Source organism: Brachyhypopomus gauderio, chromosome 3 (genome assembly GCF_052324685.1).
Source record: "Brachyhypopomus gauderio isolate BG-103 chromosome 3, BGAUD_0.2, whole genome shotgun sequence".
In the NCBI taxonomy this organism is placed as follows: Eukaryota; Metazoa; Chordata; class Actinopteri; order Gymnotiformes; family Hypopomidae; genus Brachyhypopomus; species Brachyhypopomus gauderio.
Window position 1 is genome coordinate 29,560,083 of NC_135213.1, and position 12,197 is coordinate 29,572,279.

The 12,197-nt window shown below is 47.6% G+C and overlaps 1 protein-coding gene across 8 annotated transcripts in view; it reads right to left on the minus strand.

The window, feature by feature from the left end:
• mpp2b (MAGUK p55 scaffold protein 2b) overlaps positions 1-12,197 on the minus strand; it is a 49,265-nt gene that overhangs the window by 16,233 nt on the left and 20,835 nt on the right. For 4 of the 8 annotated variants that reach the window (XM_077001041.1, XM_077001038.1, XM_077001039.1 and 1 more), the window contains one exon: positions 4,541-4,641. In XM_077001041.1, the coding sequence (XP_076857156.1) occupies positions 4,541-4,639 (99 nt within the window). In that variant the 5' untranslated portion in view covers positions 4,640-4,641. Of the gene's footprint in view, positions 1-4,540; positions 4,642-10,003; positions 10,029-10,080; positions 10,160-10,676; positions 10,783-12,197 lie in introns of those variants that run through there. The other 4 variants (XM_077001037.1, XM_077001036.1, XM_077001042.1 and 1 more) reach the window with 3 other exon arrangements.

The following is a 12,197-nucleotide window of genomic DNA, read 5'->3' on the forward strand; positions in this document are numbered from 1 at the left end:
AACCAAACCAAAACCAAACCAAAATGAGAATTTACCATGACTGGTGTAGGCCAAAGAAAACAAATAAACACTTTCATTAAACATCATTAGAAAATTTCTACTAGGGTTTGGTGTATATTATTATGATACAGCACATGTTATAAACTGTCAAATACAGGTTATAAACTGTAAAATGGTGCTCCTGGATGTCACATGGCAGAGCAGGCAGTGTGTGGTGTTAGTAACACCAAGACTGTAGGTTCTTCTCCCAGAGAGCACATGGACACACACTGCCTGCTCTGTGGGTGGAGTGTGGGAGGAGAGCGGGGGTGTGGGTGGAGTGTGGGTGGAGTGCGGGGGGAGAGCGGGGGTGTGGGTGGAGTGTGGGTGGAGTGCGGGGGGAGAGCGGGGGTGTGGGTGGAGTGTGGGTGGAGTGCGGGGGTAGGGTGGGTGGAGTGCGGGGGTGTGGGTGGAGTGTGGGAGTAGGGCGGGTGGAGTATGGGGGGGCACGTACAGCGTGGGTGGAGTGCGGGGGGAGAGCGGGGGTGTGGGTGGAGTGTGGGGGTAGGGCGGGTGGAGTATGGGGGGGCACGTAGAGCGTGGGTGGAGTGTGGGGGTGTGGGTGGAGTGCGGGGGGAGAACGGGGGTGTGGGTGGAGTGCGGGAGTGTGGGTGGAGAGCGGGGGTGTGGATGGAGTGTGGGTGGAGTGCGGGGGTGTGGGTGGAGTGCGGGGGGAGTGTGGGGATGTGGGTGGAGTGCGGGGGGAGAGTGGGGATGTGGGTGGAGTGTGGGTGGAGTGCGGGGGGGAGAGCGGGGGTGTGGGTGGAGTGCGGGGGGAGAGTGGGGATGTGGGTGGAGTGTGGGTGGAGTGCGGGGGGAGAGCGGGGGTGTGGGTGGAGTGCGGGGGGAGAGTGGGGATGTGGGTGGAGTGCGGGGGGAGAGTGGGGATGTGGGTGGAGTGTGGGTGGAGTGCGGGGGGAGAGCGGGGGTGTGGGTGGAGTGTGGGTGGAGTGCGGGGGGAGAGTGGGGATGTGGGTGGAGTGTGGGTGGAGTGCGGGGGGAGAGCGGGGGTGTGGGTGGAGTGTGGGTGGAGTGCGGGGGGAGAGTGGGGATGTGGGTGGAGTGTGGGTGGAGCGCGGGGGGAGAGCGGGGGTGTGGGTGGAGTGCGGGGGGAGCGGCCTCACGCCACACGCTCTGAATTCACCTGCACATGTAGGCAGCAGCACCCGCTGGGCAGGAGCTTTAATAGGAATAATCCTGTAGCACTACAGCGTCTGACCAGTGGTGCTGCTTCCCAGCAGTGAGAAGACAAGCAGCACCCTGTCCAGCCACTGGACTGAACGGAACCAGGACTCTGTCAAGCCGCTGTCTTGAAAGGGGCCATGAACAGTCCCTAATTGTTTAAAACAAATTATTTTCTTGTTCATAAAAAGGCTTTTGTTTGTTTGTTTGATTTTTCCATTTAGTTGGAGAGTTTTGACTGAGTTTTGAAGCTCACAGTTGTTGTATGTATGCAAGTGGCTGCAAGCATCATGCTCTGTATTTCATGCGTGTTGCGTAATGAAGTCAAACGTCCGCTAGCTTAAAACCCGCCGGTCTCACAGGGGAGAGACGTCAGCAAACAGCACCGGGGCTGCAGATTCACCGTCACAGTTTGTAATACTGCACGTGCGCCCTTGTTGGATAATCAGGGTGAGAAGGCTACGTTACGCAGAGGTACATGCTCAATGGAGCTAGACAGTTACACCTCTGCAGTTAGTTAGCTTTTATAGTCCTATAGTTTCATTTACTGGAAGCTTATTTCCAGTGTTGTGAAATATTCTGCCAAAGTGTTTGTATTGTTTGTACCCTTGTCTTTGTCCTATGAAGAACATTTTTCTGTAAAATTTTTTTTTACATTATAGCAATGCAAACGCTGACAATAGGCAGACTGAGAAATACAGAGAGCTACAAAGAGAACTACAGTACAGAGAGAGAGATACAGTTCACAGAGATACAGTACAAAGAAAATGATACAGTACAGAGAGATACAGTACAGAGAAAATTATACAGTACAGAGAGATACAGTGCAGAGAGAGAGAGATACAGAACACAGAGATATGCTATGGAGAGAGAGATGTGCTATGGAGACAGAGATGTGCTATGGTGATATCCAGAGTGCTACAGACAGAGCATCTGTCCTTTCACTCCTGTGCTCTTGTCTTTCCGTCCTGTCTTTCAACAAAGGCTAAAGACCCGTGTCACTCACAGAGGAGTTCAAATGTCACACTGGTGAAAGCTGTCTTCAGTAGACAGTGATCTGTGTGTTTGTGTGTATTTCCAGGCAGTGTGTACCTATATTTCTTCACCTAACACTTTGATTGAGATAGTCGGCAGTCTCAAACACAGCATAGACGAAGCATCCTGTCTGGCCCAAGCAGTAAAACAGTGAACACCCTGTAGGGGAGGACAGGGGCCTCGCTGTGGCCTCTGGGCGGCTGAGTCTGGGCAGTCACTTTATTCACCAGAGGGAGGCGCTGTATTATGAGGTGGAGGAGTTCTATTCCCAGCATCTGTGTATGTGTGTGTGTGTGTGGTCACCAGTGATGCCGGTAACCAGTGGCGGACTTAGCAATTTGGGGGCTCAAGGCGAATTTAGCTAGGGGGCCCATCAACATTAATATGCAATAAATAAGTTAAGTCAGGTTCACACTACACGATTTTCGGCTGGTTTTTCAGTCGCCGACTGTTTTTGTAGATCGCCGACAGAAACCTGTGGTCGGAGGCAAATCGGCGATCACTCGGCGCTCGCTCAGTCGTGTAGTGTGAACTGCTGAAAGACGCTCGCCGAGTGGTCGCCGACTCATCGCAGACGACCGGCAGATATCTAGCATGTTTAATATGTAGCATGTTTAATATGTAGCATGTTTAATATCTAGCTCAGTTGGCGACTGAGTCACCAGCAGCGTCTAGCTACAGCCAATGGGAACGCGGAGAGAGAACCGCGGCACCGCTGAAGATATCTCTGAAGAATGTACAAAAACTTTCAAGAATGCTTTCAAAACAGTTACCCAGCAAACACACAAAAACCTCACCTTTCTTACAACTTTACTACAACACTGGGTTTAAGTTATTGTGACAGCACTGGAGAAATAGTGCAATTGATTGTATCTATGTTCACTGCAACGGAGAGATGAAATAATTCTGGCAATTTGGGACTATGGAGTGTTTAAACAGTAAAAAATAATAATAATAATAATAACAACGAAAATGTGGAGTACATGTACATTGTTTTTTCTTCTACGTGGTGTTTGCTGGTTCTCGCGAGAGTTTCGTTTTCGTGTTCGTGTTTTTGGACGGCAGCCAGATGAGTCGGCGATTCCCCAGTCGTGTAATTCGTGAGCCCGCGTCGCCGATCAGTCATGTAGTATGAAAGCCACAACAACTGAAAGACTCGCGATTACAGCACAACCAGTCGTGTAGTGCGAACGGCACAAAAACCGGACGACTGAAAAGTCGTGTAGTGTGAACCTGGCTTTAGCTAGACAAGGGGGCCCTACTGTGGGAGGGGCCCAAGGCAATTGCCTAGCAACGCCTCTATGCAAAGACCGCCTCTGCCGGTAACGCGTTACTGTAGTCGGACTACTTTTTTCAGTAACGAGTAGTCTAACGCAACTACTATTTAAAAACTAGTAGTCAGATTAAAGTTACTTATTTAAAACATCGTGCGTTACTATTTCTGCATTTCGGGGGAACGTAGGTTATTCATTCTTATTTTTTGGCTACACGTTTCTTGCGCGGTTATGTCATTTCTGCGGCGCCAAAGTCAGATGGAAGGAGAGGGTCGCCTTTAGCAGCTGGAAGTACAGGCATTATTTTGATTTTATTTCGGCTAAGGATGACAACATTAAGGTCCGTTGTACACTCTGTGCTGGCGACAGAGTGCTGTCTACTTTCAAAAACACAACGTCAAACCTGAAAAAAAAACCGGGGGGTGGCGGCGAACGTAAATTGTTACCGGGCGGGGTGTAAAATGGACTAAATTCAGTACTATATCACGATCTATCGATCGCCGGTGGTTGGCGCCAGATCGAACTAGTAACTCATTGAATCATAGATATGGATCAGAGGTAAATAAACTAGATTTTTTTTCGGCGTGAGATATCGAAAGTGTGGCGTGTGAGCGTGTGAAGACAGTCAAATGCGTGTGTCTCACGCTCAATGCGTGAGAATTGGCAAACCTGTAAGTGGCCGGAGTTGAACAGAAAGACTGTCTTATTTATTTATTTAAAAAACATGTAAGCCTATTTCTAGAAAAAGTTTACAAATGCCAGTGTCATTTTTGATGTTCCGGTTAAAATACATGTCAATAAAGTGAGTATTGGCAGAACTGGTAGTCATTTTCATGTTATAGGGGCGGGGGATCAGCCTCTGCTGAAAGTAACTAAAAGTAATCTAACTTAGTTACTTTTAAAAGCAAGTAGTCAGTAACTTAACTGAGTTACTTTTTAAAGAAGTAGTCAGTAGTCAGTAGTCGGATTACTGTTTCAAAGTAACTATGGCAACACTGGTGGTCACTCACCACTGGACTCTCCATGATGCCCTTCAGGAAGATGAGGTCGAGGTCATTTGCCGTAGTGGAGCTTGTGCTGTCACTCAGGGTGTCCAGGACACTGTGCATGGCTGAAGGGTGAGACAGGAAAGAGAGACAGAGAGGGTGAGACAGGACAGGGATAGAGAGAGAGAGAGAGTGTGAGACAGGAAAGGGATAGAGACGGGAGAGATAGAGAGAGAGAGAGAGAGAGAGAGAGAGAGAGAGAGGGTGAAACAGAGACAGGAGAAGGGCAGAGAGAGACAGCGAGGGTGAGACAGGAGAGGGATAAGGAGACAGGAGAGAGAGAGAGAGAGGGTGAGACAGGACAGGGATAGAGAGACAGGAGAAGGACAGGGAGAGACAGTATGAGACAAAAAGAGAGACAGCGAGGGAGAGACAGAGGGGAAAAGAGAGAGACAGAGAGACAAGTGAAAGGTTGATTGTTATTGAATTATTTTGTAAATAATGTGCTTTCCTTTGCTCTATTCCTACCTGTTTCTCTTTATGTTAATTTGGTATGGCAATACTAGTAACATTACTAGTAACATTTATCCTAATAATGCTGAACTGAACTGACAGAGCAGGAAAGGCAAAGAGAGGAGAGGAGGGAGGTACAGGAGAGAGGAGGAGAGGAGAGATGGAAGTGGAGGTATGAAAGAGAGGGGCTGTTAGACCATGAGGTTGCTCTCTGAAGACCCACATCAGACACATTACAGCTTGAACCCCAGAGCCACATTTCATTTCCCACCACCGTGTCTTTGTCTGGTGGAGACATTTAATATTTTCATTGTTGCCTTTGGCCAAAAGTAGACGCACAGCATACACACCAGTGCAGGAGAGAGTGCGTGACAGCTGTCTTTATAGCATCAGACATGTCAAGCATCGGCCAGGCCCCGAGGCATTGTGGGAGGCTCTCGGTGACACTCGGACCTGACCTCATACTCGTGCTTGACCTCACGCTTGGAGCACAGCCTTCAGCCCCCGTCTGCGCTGCTCCCACACGCTAACAGAAGCGGCCCAGTTCTGAGCGCTCTGTTAATCTGGTCAGGACAGAGCTGAAGAGTCCGTGACGCTCTACCATGACGATCACTAGCCGTCTCTAACCCTAGCGCTGAAATCTAACGGCTGACGTCAGATATGCCGATGTGGGAGGAGTCTTGTGCAGGGAGGGGTGGTGGCCACTGGACCCTTCGTCTTGGTCTTGTACCCATTATTATACCCATTATTATGTTTAAAATAATCAATAAACAATTTGACATTCCACTCATTGAATAAATCCCTTGGTTCAAACAAGGCTGTCTGGACAGTTGGGCAGTAACTTGTTCTGGATAACAGATGGCAGTAACACTCCAGTTCTCCAGCTTTGGAACCAGGGGTCATGTGGTACATTGCTGCCTGAGGTTGGGTTGGGAGGATACTGGCTTTCTTGGACTGATGGGTATGTCTCTCTCTCTCTGTCTCTCCCTCACTCTCTGTCTCTCTCACACATACTGTTCTCCACACCCTCAACCTCTTACTCTCCATCTCCCATATTACGATTGACAGCAACAAGCAAACACTTCTCTCCGAGTTCTCCGGGTCCTCTGGGTTCTCGGAGTAATCTGGGTTCTCAGAGTTCTCCGGGTCCTCATTTGTTTTCCTTATCATAACTTCCTCACATCCTAAAAAGACTGTCAATCTCTAACATCACCAAACCCTTGATTAGTACACTCATCGCACCATTTCTCCCCTTGTAAATACACACCATTAAAAGACACACACATGCACACTCCTCTTTGCTTGCCTGTACTCTACCGTCATCTGTAGAATCTTTCAAACACGTATAGAAAATGAAACCATTAGTCAATACACTGGGTTTGATCCAAATAGCTGTGTAGAAACGAGAGCAGATTTGCCCTCCCTGAATGACAGTCAGAGCATCTGAGCACAAATGAGCCGAAGAGTCACAAACACCAGCACACAGAGGCCTCATTTACATATCATTTGCAAAATTAACCTCATATACATAACAGAAAGATCTATCTCAAAAATCTCTCATAACTTGCATTAAACACGCCCTAATTCAAGCAGATGTTGCCTTAAGGTAAGCATTAAGCAGATTATCATCACTTGTCCTGTTTTTCATGACATTACTGATATCACAGACAGATTTAGTTTGATTATATAACCACAAACCAAGCAATCATTATGTCGTCAATCCATTACGTTCAAACCGACATGCACTCCGAGCAGACACTGAGTTGATTATACAAATGCAGCAATGAAGCAACACTCAAACAGCAAAACGTGTGTGTGGGGAATGTGTGTGTGCCTGGTCTCCAAACCGGTTTGACCGTGCAGCTTTGATGAGCAAGGCCAGCCTAGCAGGAAGACAAGAGAGTCGGTCTGTCCTTCTCTCTCCTTTCCCCCAGAGCTCTCCTCCCTAACGAAAAGGTGCAGAAGCTTCTGGAAAAGGGTCGTGGTCCTGGATTACAGCGCTCACATCATTCTCTTTAACTATCACACAGTGCTCCACCAGGAGGTGCCCTGCTACACCTCATACTCCACCTCCACCCACATTTGTGCTGTGTTTAAGTGCTCACAGCACTGGGAGTGAGTGGCGGAGCAGCTGGGGTGGGGTGTAGCTCACCCTGTAGACCAGGCAGTGCTTATAGAGCACAGAGTTAGTGACCACAAGGTCATGGGTTCAAATCCCAGGGCACACAGGCAGGGTCATGGTGATAAATATACAAGTCATTCTGCAGAATTTGCCAAGGGCCAAATTAACTAAATGTGTGGGACAGGGACAGGACCACTAGATGTGTGTAATAAAATCCCACAGATAAAATGAATGTTCTTCCCAGTGGGCTTGCCTGCTGGAAATCAGGTTTGAACCACAACTGTGCCAGGTGTATAAGGCTTCAATACTTCAGCTTGCTGTGTTCTGACACAGTTGTGTTTAGACAAACAGCATCAGTTATAAAAAGCTCATTTTAAGTATTTATCAGCCACCAGAAGTTTAATCAGCTACTGTGAAATAAATGCCACAAAAGCATGAACCTACACACACATTCACACACGTAGGGGCAGAGTTGGCTGGCAGCCAATCACAACAGGTAAACAGACAAGACATTTCTCACACATCCTCTGCCCATGTCTTCACACACACACACACACACACACACACACACACTCATACATGAAGCGCAGACTGAGTGTGGAGATTACACCCAGTGTATTTATGTGACTGTGTTTATTTAGCCTGAGATAGTCTGAGCGATATCCTGTTTATGTCGCAGGGGGAGGGCACTCCTTTGACTCCACAGCAAACCACGCCAATGAAAAGACAAGCCAGTATAAAAGAACCAGGCACAACTTGGAGAGATAGAGCGATGGAGTGATAGAGCGATGAAGCGACAGAAAAGCAGAGTAAAGGCATGGCTATGGTTCGTGGGGAGCTAAGGGTAAGAAAACTATGACAGGTTGACATGGTGATGTCACATGGTGATGTCACAAGGTGATGTCAGTTTTGCACTGAATACAGTACAAACACGGCGATGCTGCTAGCAGCCTACACAACTGGGCACAGTATTAACTGGGCTCATTTTTCAAGGTGGTATTTGTGCTGCAATCAAAGAATATAAAATGGAACCGCCTAGCTGAGTTTACGTCCCGAGAATCAACTGCATTCTGAGATACACCTCATTACACATTAATGACAGGAAATATGTGCAGATATAAAAGCACATGTAAGCAAATGTAAGTGAACACAGCACTGCAAAAGCTTCTTTCTGCCTCCTTTTTATTATGTGTGATCATTTTTAAAACTTCATTTCTGAGGCCCTCCTGGGTGCTGACTGTGTCCCTCCCCTATAATGAAGAGCACATCAGAGGGCGCCTTACTGGGATTTAAGGTTGAAATCCCAGTGAGACAGAGTGACGTTCACCAGAAAGGACACAGCAGTGTCTTGAACAGGACATATCTGTGTAGCTGCCTATGTTTCCCATAAACACCTTGTGATGACTGGAAAAGGTTCCTTGGGGCTTTGTGCCAAAGGCGGAGGATGAAGTGAATTGTTTTCCGCACCCTTGTGCAGGTCAATGAAGTTGAATGAACCATCGCTGATGTATATGAGCTACTGTGACGGGAAGAGCAATGAATCTGTCAAAAAGCAAAAATCACATTTCACTCAATCCAGAGACATTATTACTGCAGTGCTGCTAAATGGCTTTGGGAGTCAGACCTTCACAGAGATGCCAGCCAGCAGTGGGTGCCTAGGGAGAGACTGACATTACTGTGTGTGTGTGCGTGTGTGTGTGTGTGTGTGTGTGTGTGTGTGTGTTTATTAGGGTTCATGGCCCAAGGCTTTGCTGTGTGCATACAGGCTAGCGGCCTAAACGCACACACACACATACACAGTCTTGCTTCTCCACCAGAATGCTCCACCCTCACAGCCATTTTGCCTCCCGTATAATTCCCGTGTGGTCTCTATACATATATGATATATAATGTTAAACAATATAAGATATATGACTTATCATGATATATGATATGATAGATATTTGCTTTGTTGCTGGATGTCTGAACCTTTTCTTAACGTCTAGATTCCTACACGACCCTTACGGTGCAGGCACTCATCTGGTGATGTCCCGCGTGACCCTTATGGTCTGACCACACACATCAAAACCTGAAACTGTTGCCAATGATTTATCCTCTCAAAACCATATCAGCGAGCCGGTTGCCACACCTGGACCAACCCTGGACAGTGATGCCTTGGACTGCTGGTGTCACTGCTGCCACTAGACGTAGTTCCAGTACTGATGTGTCGTAGTCGCCTATTAGCATTTGACTGCCTCTGAGCAAACAAAAGCCACTAAACTCATCAGGTCTGTATTACCTGACAAGGATAATCTCATAGACTATGTCATAGATTGTCTCATAGATAATCTCACAGAATACCTCATAGATTGTCTCATAGATAATGTCATTTTCCATATGGGATGGAAACTAGAAGGAAACAATATTACAGACTTCCACGACATATCGTCTCTTCAACAGCAAGGGTCTTATTCCGTCCAACTCGTCTGCACGGTTTCTGTACGACCTTCCACATATAAAGCTCCAGAGGCACTTACATAACTCCTCAATGCAGGACCCAACACTCACCAGGTCACAAACCTCTCTATGGCAACAAAAGCATAAAGGATTAAAACAGAACCCAAAGCCAGTGATCAGACACACGCTCACACACAAGCTCTCTCAATGGCCTGTTCTGTTGACAGGCTGGTGTAACCATGACCTTCTGACCTACACGAGTGCTTAGCAACCATATGCCAGTCGTTATGACGGACTGAGCAATTCATGCATTATTCATCAACATGGCTCAAAATGCATACGCCATATGCACATGCTACATGCCACACGCACACGCCACATGCACATACCTCAGACCACACATACATGCCACACACCCCTCACATGGATGCCGACACTCTGTCAAACATCACAGCACGTCTGCCACAATGTCGGCACACGTGGGCACACACACCCCGCCGTGCTGTGATCTGGGGCAGGAAAGAGGATGGTATCCGCCCCGCCAAATCACATGGATCTCTGGGAGAGTTACCACTAAAAGAAGAGAGCAAGAAAGAGAATAACACTTGCAACAAACGTGACTTTCAGCACTTTCATGGCCAGACGCAGACAGATACACAGAACTGATCAGATGTTCGTATGCTATCTCTCCTCTCTCTTACGCTTAAATACACCCCAAAAACAGGCAGCAGTTTCATTTAAAATCTGTACTGCAACGATTTCTCTTATCACCAACATCAGCAGATGCCACAGTTACAAGTTAAACATCTGTCAAAATGCTGATCTCACCTGACATCATATTCAGCTTCATGTCAAGACAGTGTCGATGACATCATAGATACAGAACCATAAAAACATTTTATTGTAAAAATTCATTTGTGAGCATTATCAACCAATATTATATTAAGATTACCTAAAACCAACCCGCCATCCCAAAAAACAAAACAAGCCCACCCGCCCCCTTCCTCTCTCTCCCTCTCTCCCTCTCTCTCCCCCCCCCTCTCACTCCCTCTCTCCCTCTCTCTCCCCCCCTCTCACTCCCTCTCTCACCTCTGGGGTTCTCTAGAGAATCGAGGGACTTCACCTCCTCCAGCGAGCGTCTGTTAAACAGACTCCCAGCCATGTTTCAGCTGGACCTGCTCTGCTTTGCTCTCCTCCTCTCTTCTTCCCTCTCTCCCTCACTCTCCTCTCCCTGTCCCTCCCTCACCCTCTCTCTCTCCTCTCTCTGTCTCACCTCATTGATGACAGCACAGGCTCACAGGCTCCTCCCTCTCTGCTTCTCCTCCTCCCCAAGCCCCTCCCTCTCTGCTCCTCCTCCTCTCCAGACCCCTCCCTCTCTGCCTCTCTGAGACACTCCTTCCCTCTCCACATCATCTTTCTCCCTGCCTGCCGTAGGGGCTCAGAGTGGCTCTGAGTGGAGGAACCAGCACTCCATCCCTCCATTACACCCTGCTTCTTCTTCTGGGTTCCTACAATGTGGTTCTTCTCACTCAAAGACCTCACTTCTCAGGTGACCCCTTCCCCTCTGCAAATGCCCTGTCTAGCTGGCACATCCAGCCAGCGTGTGGCGCTCGGTTCTGTCTCGAGGGAGCTCGGCACAATTGAGACCCAGATAGAAAAAGACTGATAGTAAGTAATGTAGTGCTTAACAGAGATTTACATTCATTCAGACAGGAGAGAGAGAGAGGGAGAGAGAGAGAGAGAGAGAGAGAGAGAGAGAGAGACAGATGGAGAGAGAGACATAGAGAGAGAGATGGTGTGGTAATGTCTCCTTTGAGGGTACAGTGGAAGAGTGATGCTCCATCCACTGCAGCCCCTGAACTCTGAAAACAAACAGAACACAATCTTAATATACTAGCCCCCACCAACCATCAGTTACACACACACACACACACACACACACACACACACACACACACACATCCAAAGGGCAGACCGTTGACCTGCCAAGTAAGAATGGATAATTCTCCCATCAGTGAGCGGCTTCTGTGCGCAATCCTGGCATTTCTACTGAAAGGTTTGTTTGCGTGCATGCGCGTGCATGCGCGTGCGTGCGCGTGCGTGCGCGTGTTGGGGTTAGAATAAAAAATAGGCTACAGTAAACTTTCATTTCATTAGCCCTTGAATTTCAACACTCTTCGTTTTTGTTTTTTCAATAACATTTGTCTGCTGTAAGTCCTTGTTCTTAAAATGATATTAGTGTTCTGTTAACTTCTTTAACAGAGGTTGTGACCTGTCCTGTCTTGGACCTGAAAGAGCTTGAGAGTTCAGCACAAGGAGTCTTGGCCTTGAGCGAGAGCTCCAAACCCCAGAAAGAGCACCTGCTCATCCTCTCATTACTGCTTTTAATATTCATGTCTTCCAGTTCTCCATGTAGAGGTTCAGGATATCTGTCTGTCTGATCAATATCAACACCACATTCCTGTTGTACTTAACAATGTAATCCCAGGTTAAATCACTGAGCCTTGATCAGACAGGAGCTGTCTATTCTAGATTACTCCTGAATTAGACAGGAGCTGTTTACACTAGACTATTCTTGGATCAGACAGGAGCTGTTTACTCTAGATTACT